Genomic DNA, 12,791 nt, shown 5'->3' on the forward strand with positions numbered 1-12,791 from the left:
TGAGGGCAACTGTGTGCCCAGTAGGGAATTAATTTAATCTTAATGCCTTATAAAGTGATTACCACCCTTCTCTTTTTTAGACAGGGAAATGAAGACTCAAATGTCACACAAAGATAGGGACATAGCTGACAAATAGTAGCAGGATTTAAAACTTCATGCTCTTTCCAGTGTACCCTGTAACTCAATCTGGTCTTTCTCTTGATGGTTTTCCTTGGAAACTAGGTTGAGATTACAAAGATGGTAGATACAAAAGCTATGGGGACTATTACAGTTCTGTTGCCCCAAGAAAGTGTCTGATCGGTAAGCATCATAAAATTTTAAAAATGGAGAAAACATTGGCAATGCAATCCAGAATTCTTATTTCACAAATAAGAGAATTTAGACCAAAGAGGTTAAGAACTTCAAGAAGCCACACATGAAGTAGCGTTACAGCCAGACTAAATCTTATTATTAGAAGGGTGATTTGTGGTATCTAAGCTAGCGCTCTCTTTACCACACTCATCCTCTAATAGATTGGAGGGGAGGCTAAAAAGTGTGCTCTGTAAATAGTGGTCAGAACTCCTTAGGATGCAGATGTTCAGAGCTAAGTCCTCCAGGCCAACTTGAAATACTTAAAAAAAAAAAAAACAAACTGCTTTTGTAAGAGTTCAGATATTAGATCTTTACTTTTTAAATATAGATCTCTAGGGGCGCCTGGGTGGCTCAGTGGGTTAAGCGTCTGCCTCTGGCTCGGGTCATGATCCCAGGGTCCTGGGATGGAGCCCATGCGATTCTCCCTTTCCTCCCCACTCCTACTCTCTTGCTATCTCTGTCTCTCTCCCTCTCAAATAAGTAAAATCTTTTTTTTTTTTTTTAGGATTTATTTATTCATTTGATAGAGCCACAGGCAAGGGGAGTTGCAGACAGAGGGAGAGGGAGATGAGCCGAAGGCAGATGCTTAATTGACTGAGCCACCCACGTGCTCCTAAATAAAATAAAATCTTTAAAAATAAAAATGTGTGGATCTCTATAGACCTCCCTGAGAATGGTATACTAAAATCCATATATTGCTTTATTCTGATTCTGTTCATTTCTGAAAAGCAAAGTGATTTCCATGATTGGATTTTTTTAAGGAAGCAGTTAGGTTAAATATTATAAATATGAATTTTAACACTTGGTTTCAAAAAGTAATAAAGTTCTTCCTTGCCTGGTAAAGTTTTACCTTTTCAAACATAAGTACGCTTTACCACAATTGGTAAAGCCTTATCTTTACAGCTACAGGGAGGCACTGTCTTCCCACAACTTTCATATCCCCACTCTGTGCACCAGCTGCGGGACCTGGGTGAGAGACCACCTGTCTGGGCCTCACCTGCACCACTTGGGACTTCCTGAGGGGTTGTGAGAGGCACTGTGTTAGGAAAGAACGTGGCACTTACCTGCACATGTGTGAGCTTGATCAGTAGGCGTTTAAAGACTCAAAGTGCCCAGACTTTTTGCCAGTAGGGTTATTTATTGATGTTGTTATTTTTTAGCAGTGGTATTTTCTGTCATGTTTAAGAGCTCTCAGAGTATTATATATATGATTAGAAATTTTTATATGTATTTCAAACAGATGTGAACTTTCATGCTTTAATGGCTTTTTCTGTGCTAAAATTTTATATTTTAGGTCCTATTTGAGCTTACCTTGTTTTAATAGTAGATTTACCAAAATAGTGACCTAGGATATTTTCCCCTTCATTTTTGGCTCACTCAGGGGTGAGCATATCTTCACTTCTTTGCTAAAGAATGTAATAAATATACCTTGTTGCCTTACCTTTTAAATAATAAGATTTTGTCACCACACACAGAAAGTCAACATGAGTTTACCCTAGGTAACTAATTAGAACTCCTTGTCTTGTTTGTTAATGAGTTTAATAATATTTTTTCCTGCTGTTAATAAAAATACCAGTGGAATTCGTTTCTGATGCTTTAAGAAAACTATAAACTTTAAAGGTTTTTTTTTTTAATTTGGCGAATCAAAATAAAACTTATTTTTTTTCTTTAAAAGTCTTTTGGATATGCTGAAACTAGAAGGAAAAATGATGAATGGCCTCCGTAATCTTGGGATCAACAAAGAAGATATTAGCAAATTTTTAAAATTAAACTCACATGTTTTGGACCCTACCTATGCATTAGATATTAGGCATTCTTCTGTAATGGTAAGTGCTCGTGTAATTCCTTGTTTTTAAAACCTTTAGATTTAAGACTTAATATAAAACCAAATATTGGCAGGCTTTCAAATAAATTTAAGCATTTTGAAAGAGGTTGCAGAACTCAGAAGAAAAGTGAAAATACGGACTCATCCCCCTCTCATTCTCATATCTTTTCTCCCCTTCTTCCTGTTCTCTGCATTTCCTCTCAAGAACTCACCCCTTCAGGATCCTTTCCAGCTTTAAAAAAAAACAAACAAACACGAACAACCAAGTAACCCCATGAGCAACAGCAACAAAACATCAAATAGTTAAATCTGAGGCATGTAAGAACACAGCCTACTACCGTGAGAACCTTGCCTGGCCAGCTTACAGGGGCCTCCAAGCGTCTGGTCTGTGCTACCACCTGCGGAAATTGGGATTCTGCTCACCTCACCCCGCTTGCAGCGAGGGTGCTGTGCCATCCTCAGTGTGGCCTGTGAGGCTGTCAGTGGCCTTCTCCCTCCTTTCGTTTCTTAGACTGTGAAGTACTCCTCTCACCACTTTCCCTTCTCTCTCTTGCCAGGGAAGCAATGCTTCCCCTCTTTATCCAGTCGACTCCCACTCTTCCTTCAGGCTTTGCTCCAAGCAGTACTTCCTGAGAGAAGCTGACCTCAGTTACCCAGATTAGAAGATGTTTTCATTATAGGCATTGTATTGAGGAGCCCCAGGATCAGCTTCAGGCTCAGTGATACGCTAAAGGGACTCAGGAAGCCTCACAGTTGTTAGACTCTCCATTACAAGCTATTAGAGCAGCAGAGGGAGAGAGAGCATGAGGCAAAGGCCAGAGGAAACCAGGCGGGAGTTTCCAAGAAGCTGCTCCTCATGGAGTCATAGACAACATGCTTGATTTCATGTGTGACAATCCATGCCGGGCTAGCCTGACCCGGGAGTTCAGGGTTCGAAAAGGAGTCTGTCATGTGGGAATGTAATGCCTGTGTGACTGATCTCAGTCACTGAAGCTCCAGACCCTCCAAGGAAAAGCGGGTATTCATCCTCATGTTCACAGAAACTCCATACAAACCTCTACAGCATGCAGCAGGACCCTCAGCATGGGAGGAACGGTATCAGAACATTTCAAGAGTGAGTTCTCAGAAGCCAACCTAGAGAACCTTTGTCACAGAAACAGGCCCTTCCAGGGAATGTACAAGGTGCAAGCAAGCTGGCCCGCTGAGTTAACCCTTTCTACCCCCCCACATACACACATGTGTGTGTTTGTATATATACATGTTTATTATGTTACAGAACTACCAGTCCTTCCATACACTTTGCACAGTGAATTATTATAATTTTATAAATTTGTCCTATGATTCTTTGATGTCTTTGTTTCTTACTAGACTATATAAACTTCTTGAAAGTAGGAATTTTATCCATTTTTTTCTCACCATTATGTCCTTGGTTTTAGTAGGTATTCAATAAACAAATATTCTTTGAGCAAAATAAGTAAATATTTCAAACCAACATAAAACATAATTTGTAACAATGAAACTCTGAGAACATTCTAATTACAGCACAATCAATATAAATATGTCCATATCATCATGATTTAACAGTGTAAAAAAGTATAACTATTAGAAATGAGATAATAAAAGTATTACCTGGCAGATTATATAACTAAAACTCCCCCAAAACAGCATTTTAATTAATAAGACCTTAGTAAAATGGGTTTGAAGTGACAGTAAGCAGGTCAAAAGCTGTATTTCCAAAAACCATCTGGAAAACATGGTGATTTATTCATAATAACATAAAAATTCAGATACCTTGATAATATCTTCATGTAATAATCTTAATAACCAATAATAAAAACTACAGCTTAACTGAGGAAATGCAGAAGGGTAGAAGGACACCTGGACAGACTATTAACTGGCGCAGACTTGGAAGCAGCTGTGGCTGTGGCATCCTTCCAGTGTTTATAGATTTTGATCTGAGTAATTTCCCTGGAAAGTACCATCAAGAAATAGTAGGAAATGGAGGAAAGTATTTATTCCCAAAGATATGATCATTGCTGCATATTCTTAAAACAAAATAGAAATGAGTTAAGTATATAACAGAGAAATATTGTAAATTGTATATCCATGTGCTCGGGTGTTTTATTCAGACTCAGAATCATGCTTATAATCATGCTTCAGCAACCAGGAACAATGGCTGTGCTCTCATGTTAAGTAAGAAATACAGGCTTACATGATACTATCATGTATAAAGATGGACAGAAGATCCAGAGGAAATAAAATGTTATTAATGGGTGATGTGGTTTAATAGGTAGTTGTGGGGGTTTTTTTTCATGCTTTTCTGTAAATTCCAAATTTTTAGCAATGGGTATGTATGACTTATGTGATCAGAAAAAAAAAAATGGGAAAAAAAACCTCTCTGACCATCTTGCTAATTGTCTCATGTAAATATTTAAGGGATTTTCTTGGAAATGTTCAGTTATTACAGTTACTTTTGTCCTACCCAACCAGCCTTCCCATCTACAAATTTGGTCCTCCCTCCAAGAATCACAGAAAGATAACAGCACCAAAGAAATGCTGTACATTCCCTGAGACTCAGGGCAAGTTACATAAGTTCTGAATTAGTTACCATTGTATTTTCTAGAGCACTAAGTGCGTTGTTATAAATGTTTATCTATCCTTACTGTGTTTTCCTGCTCTTTAGACCATCTTCTCTCATTGGCTGGATTTTACTTTGACTTGGATACCTTTAAGCTCAGTTAACAAACGTGTTCTCTAAAAATGTTTTATCAGAAAAAGGAATGACCATGTTAGTAATCTTAATACTTTGGGACTTTTATTTTAAGCCCTTATGCTTTTAAACATTTGTAGAAGAGCACTGGGAGCATGGGCCCTGGTAAGGAAAGGAGGGCCGTAAGTTTCAAGACCACCCTGAAGAAGAAAGGCATCTATAAGGAAACTTTGCAGCTCCATTCGTAAAGTTACCTGGTCCCCCCAGGTTGGCAGAGGCCCGTCAGCACCAGGGAGGAGCAGCCCTGCTGCTGTCCCCATTGCCCACGCCCGGTCCACTTCACCACTGCTGGGCTGTGAGGGCTCGGACTCTGGCCCAGCTCGTGGGCGCCTGAGGAGGCGTTCTTCTCTATTCCCGCTAAGAGTGTCGGGAAGTAATTTTTTATTGAGGTAAAATATAAGATACGCTCTTTTAACCTTTTTAAGTGTATGACATGGTGGCATTAAGTACATACACAGTGTCATAAAATCTTCACCATGATCCATTTTTCCAGAACCTTTTCATCATTCCAAACAGAAACTCTGTACCCATCAAGCAGTAACTCCCCACTCCCTTCTCTCAAGCTCCCTGGTAACCACGGTTCTACTTTCTGTCCCTATGAATTTGCCTTTTCTAAGTGCCTCATAAAAGTGGAGTTATGCACTATTTGTCCATTTCAGCCTGGTGTATTTCATTAGGCTTACTGCTGTCAAGGTTCATCCATGTTGTAGCATGTATCAGAATTTTATTCCTTGTTAAAACTAAATAATAGCTTAATTTTTTAAATATCTTTTTTTGCATACTATTAAGGGAAGTTCTGTGTCTTAATTAAATGCTTTTACTTTTCCACTTGGAAAGTGCCTACTTTCAGTAGATAATTATTTGTGACACTTTATTCTGTAGATTCCTTTAAAAAAATTAACTGACACAGGGCACCTGGGTGGCTCAGTCGGTTGAGCATCCTATTCTTGATATCAGCTCAGGTCTTGATCTCGGGGTCATGAGTTCAAGTCCGGTGTTGGGCCCCACACTGGGCGTGGAGCCTACTTGAAAAAAATAAAATTAACTGCACAAAATGCAGAGCCCTGAGTTCTGAGCACTCTTTTCACCTTGGTCTGTTAGAACAGCAAAATTAATTCACACTTAAGCTTGATTTTTGCTTCATAGCATTTGCTACCACCCAATATGATATGCATTTATTATGCATTTATTAGTTTATGTATAATCTTCCAGTGGACTGTAAGCTCCACAAAAACCAGGACTTTGTTAAATATCTTCAACATCCATCAGGTCCTATCACATAGGAAGCACTCAGAAAATCTGTTGGATATCTTAATGCTAAAACAGAGCTATTCAAGAATGAAAGCAATACTTTGCTTTTAATTCTATTTCTCCCCCTGGATCTGTCTCTCCACTTTTTGTCTTTACAGAGAAAGCTGAGTAACTGAATTACATTACTTCTGACCTCTGTATTTATACCCTTCCCAAAACAAACCTTGGCAGTTTATTTCTTAAAAGTTGCTTGCTTAACAGTTGAGTAAAAACTCAAGAGAGTCATTGGGTATTCTCCCATCCCTGGTTAACCATTCTCGGTTTCTCTGTCCCAGATATCAGAAGACACAATTTAGGGCGCCTGGGTGGCTCAGTTGGTTAAGCGACTGCCTTCGGCTCAGGTCATGATCCTGGAGTCCCGGGATCGAGTCCCACATCGGGCTCCCTGCTCGGCAGGGAGTCTGCTTCTCCCTCTGACCCTCTTCCCTCTCGTGCTCTCTATCTCTCATTCTCTCTCTCTCAAATAAATAAATAAAATCTTTAAAAAAAAAAAAAAGAAGACACAATTTAAATTTTATGTAGTTTTATTTCCTGTTTTTAGCCTTGCCACGGTACCTCAGGTTTCACTAGTATCTCATTTAAGTCAGTAAAAACAGCCATCTGATTGTATGTTTGGCTCCTTTGGATTATAATTCCTTTTCAGTCCACAGTGGAGGGGGCTTTGGTCATATTCCACCTAAATTACCCCTGCCCCTAGTTGCAGTTTTCTGTTTTCTATCCTGTGATGTCTGTGCTGTAGTCATATTCCTGAGGTGCTTATGATCATTTTAATTCCCTTAAAGTTCCCAAGTCATCCTGGCCATTTGTCATTCTCTCAAAACAATTCTAATTCTTCATTTTTGTCACCAAGATGACAGTGATAAGATTCAAAACTAATAAACATCAATTAGCACAGGCAGAAGAAAGGAATTCTTTATCCAGATTAAGGATGTAACTTGCTACTGACAGTGAGCCCCATAATCTGTAACAGCAGTTTCCCGTCCAAGCCCCATAATGATGTAAATCAGCTCACCACAGATACTGGGTTTATCCCTAGACTCACAATTTAGTTCCATTGATCTATATCTTCCCCTTATGCAAACACCACACTATTTGATTACCGTAGCTTTGAGTAAGTTCTGAAATTTGGAATTGTGAGTCCTCCAACTTTGTTCTTTTTCAAGATTATCTTGGCAGTCCTAGGACCCTTGCCTTTCATTATGAATTACATCATCAGCTTTCCATTTCTGGAAAAAAGTTGGAATTTTTATTGAAATTTCATTGAATACATAGATAATTTAAGGAATATTGCTATTTTAATATATTAAGTCTTCTGATCCATGAATATGGGATGTCTTTCCATTTATTCAGATCTTCTTTATTATCTTTCAATGATGTAGCTTTTGTGGCTTTCAGTATACAAGTCTCATACTTGTTAAACCTATTTCTAAGTATTTTATCCTTCCGGATGCTACTGTAAATAGAATTGTTTTTCTTATGTTTATTTTAGGATTTTTCAGTGCCTCTGAATTTTTTTGTTGAAAACTAGGCATTTCGAATATTACAGTATGGCACTTCTGAAAGTCAGATTCTTACCTTCCCTGGGTTTATTGTTGCTGTTTGCTGTTTTGATTACTTGTTTAGTGACATCTCTGAACTAATTTTGTAAAGCCTGTATTCTTTCTTACGTGTGGCTACAGAAGTCTCTGTTACGTTCACCTAGTCATCTACTCAGTATGAGACAGAGATTTTACTTAAATGCCTGGACCCCAAAAGCCTCCCAGTCTTGCACAGGGGCTCTATGTGTGTGTGGCAGATGGAGAGGGAGAAGCACACGTCGGACCCTCAGCCAGGCAGCTTGCATTCCCCTTAGCCTTCACTTGTCGCTTGCGCAGACTTCAGAGTAAACCAGAGGAGGGAACTTGGGGCTTCTCAGTCTTCCCTGGGCTTGTGCACGGCCTTTTAGAATCCCAAGAATATGTCCGAACTTCTCAAAGTTCTGTTTCCCAAAACCTCTCATTCCCCAACCTTTCCTCACTAGATTTTGGTTGCTTTGCTTTCGTCCCAACTGTTTTCTATTGCTGCAGGCAGGAGCGACTAAAACATTTGCCCATAATTGTTTTCCACAAAACGGGGTAGCAGCTCTAACACTGTTATGAGTTAGGCAGGATAAAGACAAGCCCTTTTAGTGGGTTTTCTAGGGAGTCACCAGACAGTTCAAACAAAAATTAAAATTCTGTCAGAATGAGGTCCGTTCTGCTTTCTCCAGTATTGATACTGGAATTCAGGCTGTCATTTTCAAGGCTACTGATAAGCTTGGGAGCACGAGGTGGGTCTAGGACAATTTTCCCACTACATACCTCATGGTTCTGACTGAGATTCAGCCATTTTTCTTAAATACTCTCAAGGTTGCTGCAAGCTTTTGGTTAGTTTTCATAGTTCTTAAAATGTTGAGTTCCCCCCAATATTCTAATTTCTTGTTGCTTTTGTGTCAGGGTGGAGTTTTGAAATCCTTTACTCAGCCATTTTAGCTGATGTCACTCCCTAGAGAAAACCCAAAAGATGTAAATTTTAAGTCTTTTAAGTTCTTCACTTCTCTCAGAAAGTCATCCTCTAACACCATGACCCATCTTGTGTCCATTTGCTAAGCTATTGTAGCTCCTTGGACAGTGAGGAAATTGTCTTATAAGTTCTAATCTATTAATGACAATATCTTTTATTCAGTATCTTGGTAGGTAGCCCAGTAGATACAAAGGCCAGAGTTATGGCCAACAAAACTAATGGCCATAGATCATTGGAATATCAGTGCCAGTTGTGCATGCAGCTTTGTGAGGTCACTCTTCCAGTTATTGTTGCTGCTTCTATAAATTTACTTGAGAGTAAAAGATGGGCAGTTCAGTCTCTGGGCCTATGCAAAGCGGTTTCAGTCTTCTCTCTGAAGCCACTGCCTCTGACGTGGTCAAACACTCCCCAGAACCTCGTGTCTGGACCACTGCAGAGGCCGCCTGGTTTCTTGGGCACCACTGGTCTCCTCTCTCCTCTCCTCCGGGACTTTGAGCGGCACTTGCTAGACCGCGTGCCTGTGTCGTGCCTCTTACCCTTCATTTTGATTTGGCATTATTTCTTTTCTCTGTGCACTTTAGTTAATATACATTCTATTGATCTGTCATCCAGGTGACTAATCACCGTCTTCCTCCATGTCCAGTCTGCAGTTAAATCTTCTTTAGAAGTTCTTACAGTTCTTAATTACAGAGTTTTAAAATCTAGAATATCCCTTTGGCTCTTCTTATGATGGATTTTTAGTTCTCTTAACATTTTCCATCTATTTTTTCTTTTTTTTTTTTTTTAAAGATTTTATTTTTTTGAGAGAATGAGAGACAGCACGAGAGGGAAGGGGGTCAGAGGGAGAAGCAGACTCCCCGCTGAGCAGGGAGCCCAATGCGGGACTCGATCCCAGGACTCCAGGATCATGATCTGAGCCAAAGGCAGTCGCTTAACCAACTGAGCCACCCAGGCGCCCTATTTTTTCTTTAAAAAAATATATATATATTAATTGTAGTTATTTTAAAGTCCTTGTCTAAGTCCCTCTGTATTGTCCGGTTTTTCTCTTTCATTTTAGTATTTGGTCCTTTTTTTTTTTTTTTTTGCATGGCAGTTTTTGATTAGAGCCTGAAATTGCCTATGTAAAGTTACAGAAGCAAATGCTTGTCAGGTTTGCTGCGGCAGCCTGAGTACCAGACCTCAGTGGCTCTGTCGAGGCATGTTTCCAGGCTTCGTGGGAGCTCTTCCACTTTGTATCTTACTCCTGGGGGCTAGCCCTGTCAGTTTCTCAAATTAAAATATAATGTTTGCCAAAGTCTTAACACTTCAGACTTCAACTTCTGTCTCCTTACTGTGTAGTGGTTTTGTTTTGTGGGTTTTTTTTTTTTTTTTCTGGTTTTTTTGGTGGTGTTGGGGCCAGGGTGTTGCCATGGGTATGTGCAGGTTCCTAGTCAGCAAATGAGAGGAATTTGTAGAGAGATAGGACTGTTGGTTTCTTTCCTGCACTTTCCCCCTCTCCTGGATTTCCCCGCCCCTTCAACTCCTACCATTTAGGCAGCCCTAATTTTGACTCCTGTCTTTCCAGCCCAATATGACTGTCACTTGCTGTTTGAATGAGTTATTCCAAGCTGTAATTTGGAAAATATCCCTAGGGACGGAATTGAGGTGAACATGGAGCTTGTCTGCTGCTGTCCTTCCTGCCTTCAAGGATTGTAACTCCTTCACACTTGATAATTGGTTGACCCTACCTCCATGCGTCTAAACAGTAGATTATATGTTTTCCCCAGTTCTTAGCATTCTTTCAGGCAGGTGGCTTAGTCTAGTATAAACCGTTAGCTCTTGATTAGAATCAGACATCCAAAGTGTCATGTTTTATTTTCCTTATGTCTAAGGGTTAAAATTTGAGAAGGGAGGTGGAGGACCTGACTGCCTCCTATACTGCTGATAATCAAGATAAACACTTAATCTCTGTCAAGTGGTTTATGGAGAGTAATTTCTATACAATTTTATTTTTTAATATGAAAAACATGAATAGAAGAAGTCAGTTCTGGGAGGAGGGTCAGGCTTAATCTAAAAGACCATGGGAATATAAAATTGTTGCACATAATATATTCCTTAATTTAAAGAATATTCAACTGGCTTCTTATATTTAATCAGAAATATAGAAATCTTTGTGTATTTTTACTTTGAAAGAGTGAAAACTGGCTTTGAAAATGACTTAAGTGGGGCGCCTGGGTGGCTCAGTCGGTTGAGCGTCTGCCTTCGGCTCAGGTCCTGATCCCGGGGTCCTGGGATCGAGCCCCGCATCGGGCTCCCTGCTCAGCGGGAAGCCTGCTTCTCCCTCTCCCTCTGCCTGTAACTCTGCCTGCTTGTGCTCTCTATCTCTCTGTCAAATAAATAAATAAAATCTTAAAAAAAAAAAAAAAGAAAATGACTTAAGTATTAGCTTAAAGCATTCACAGATTTTTGGATTCTTCTCTATAGTGGATTAATGACCTAGAAAATGATGAGTTGTATGTCACATGGCCTGCAAGTTGCCAGGAGCTTCTGAAGCCCGTGTTCCCTGGAACTATACCTTCTGTAAGGCGTAATTTTCATAATTTGGTGAGTTTTATATGACATTTTGTATACATCTTTTATAAAGGTATCAGCATTCTTTTTGGATTAGCCTGTTCTTGGTGAATAGACGTCTGTGTAATACAGAGGGAAATACTTGCCTGATGCAGCAAGCTTGAGGTGGCATTGGCCAACGAGACCTCCAAAGCCAGCGATGCCGCAAAGCTGCCTCTTCTTATTTAGATGTGCTTTTATAGTTCCGATGTGAAATTGATGAGTTACGTTCACATTTTCTGAAAGGAATTTGATTGAACTTTTTTTCCTTCTGTGTTCTAAAGAACTAATTAAGATTAAAGTTTAGTACATTTCAGGGAAAAATACGTGGATATCACTTTATCATCTATGCATATGAGTTCACTATTATAATATTAAATAACCTGATACAACTGTGAAATGTGCAGAAAACACTTAGCAGGGGCTTTATTTTTTCTCCACAAAGAAAGTGAATATGTTATTTCCTACAGCAGTATAGAGTAAGCAGTTATATTAATGCTATTTTTTTCAAAATTCAATTACTATCTTTTAAAAATATATGTATATAGACAATCCAATGCACATTTAGAATAAGGTATTTCACATGTTATTAAAAGTTTACTTTGTGCTATGCTTCCAAAAAGATGCGTGATCTGATACTAAATTCCATGTATTATTCAGATGTGCAGCTTTTAGAAATCCTTCATTACCTATGAAATTCCTTCTTATATAGAATTCTTTAGAATTGCCGGAAATTTAGCTTTGCGCAGTGGCAGTATCGTAGCCAATGAGGTTTATCCGAGGCGCGATTATTGCTAATAGAATTGCCGGAAATTTCTTTTAAAAAAGATTGCACCTTGAATTTCATACTTTTAGTGACAGAAACTAAACTTGAATTTCATGAAAATTCCAGAATGTTAAAATAGTGATTATAAACTATCTACTTTCTTTTAGGTTCTGTTTATTGATCCTGCTCAAGAATATACCTTGGATTTTATAAAACTTGCTGAACTTTTCTATTATCATGAAATTCCTCTTAGGTAATTGTCAATTTATAACATTAAACGGTCAGCTAAAGGAAATCCCATGATGTTCATGTTGTACCATAGAGTATTGCACAGAGTATTCATGTGGAATTCAAAGCAGTGGTGGGTGGTCTTTAGCGCCTGACACAACATGGTTGTGCTATGAAACATTTACCTTTATGATAGACTCTGTTAGTCAAAGCTGCTTAGTAGTCTCGTTAACCCTGTTCATTTCCTGAGAGAGTGATCTGATCACTTTGGGTGCTTAAAGATGGATCCATTTCCCTGAGGTTGTGTTAAGAATATACTTTCCCTTTATTTTTCTGGAAAAACATGGTCATTTGATATCACCAGAGAGAGTTTGACAGTTTGGAGGAATCCATTAGGTAGACGGATGTTG

At 39.0% G+C, this 12,791-nt stretch overlaps 1 protein-coding gene and 1 pseudogene across 3 annotated transcripts in view; both read left to right on the forward strand.

Annotated features, from left to right (window-relative positions):
• The window catches only part of UGGT2 (UDP-glucose glycoprotein glucosyltransferase 2), a 170,348-nt gene that overhangs the window by 68,960 nt on the left and 88,597 nt on the right, over positions 1–12,791 (forward strand). For all 3 annotated transcript variants that reach the window (XM_027588084.1, XM_027588085.1, XM_027588086.1), the window contains 3 exons: positions 2,027–2,177; positions 11,262–11,381; positions 12,321–12,406. In XM_027588084.1, the coding sequence (XP_027443885.1) occupies positions 2,027–2,177; positions 11,262–11,381; positions 12,321–12,406 (357 nt within the window). The remainder of the gene's footprint in view (positions 1–2,026; positions 2,178–11,261; positions 11,382–12,320; positions 12,407–12,791) is intronic.
• On the forward strand, positions 12,125–12,282 carry LOC113921054 (annotated as a pseudogene).

The sequence above is a fragment of the Zalophus californianus genome, chromosome 3 (genome assembly GCF_009762305.2).
Source record: "Zalophus californianus isolate mZalCal1 chromosome 3, mZalCal1.pri.v2, whole genome shotgun sequence".
NCBI classification, from domain to species: Eukaryota; Metazoa; Chordata; class Mammalia; order Carnivora; family Otariidae; genus Zalophus; species Zalophus californianus.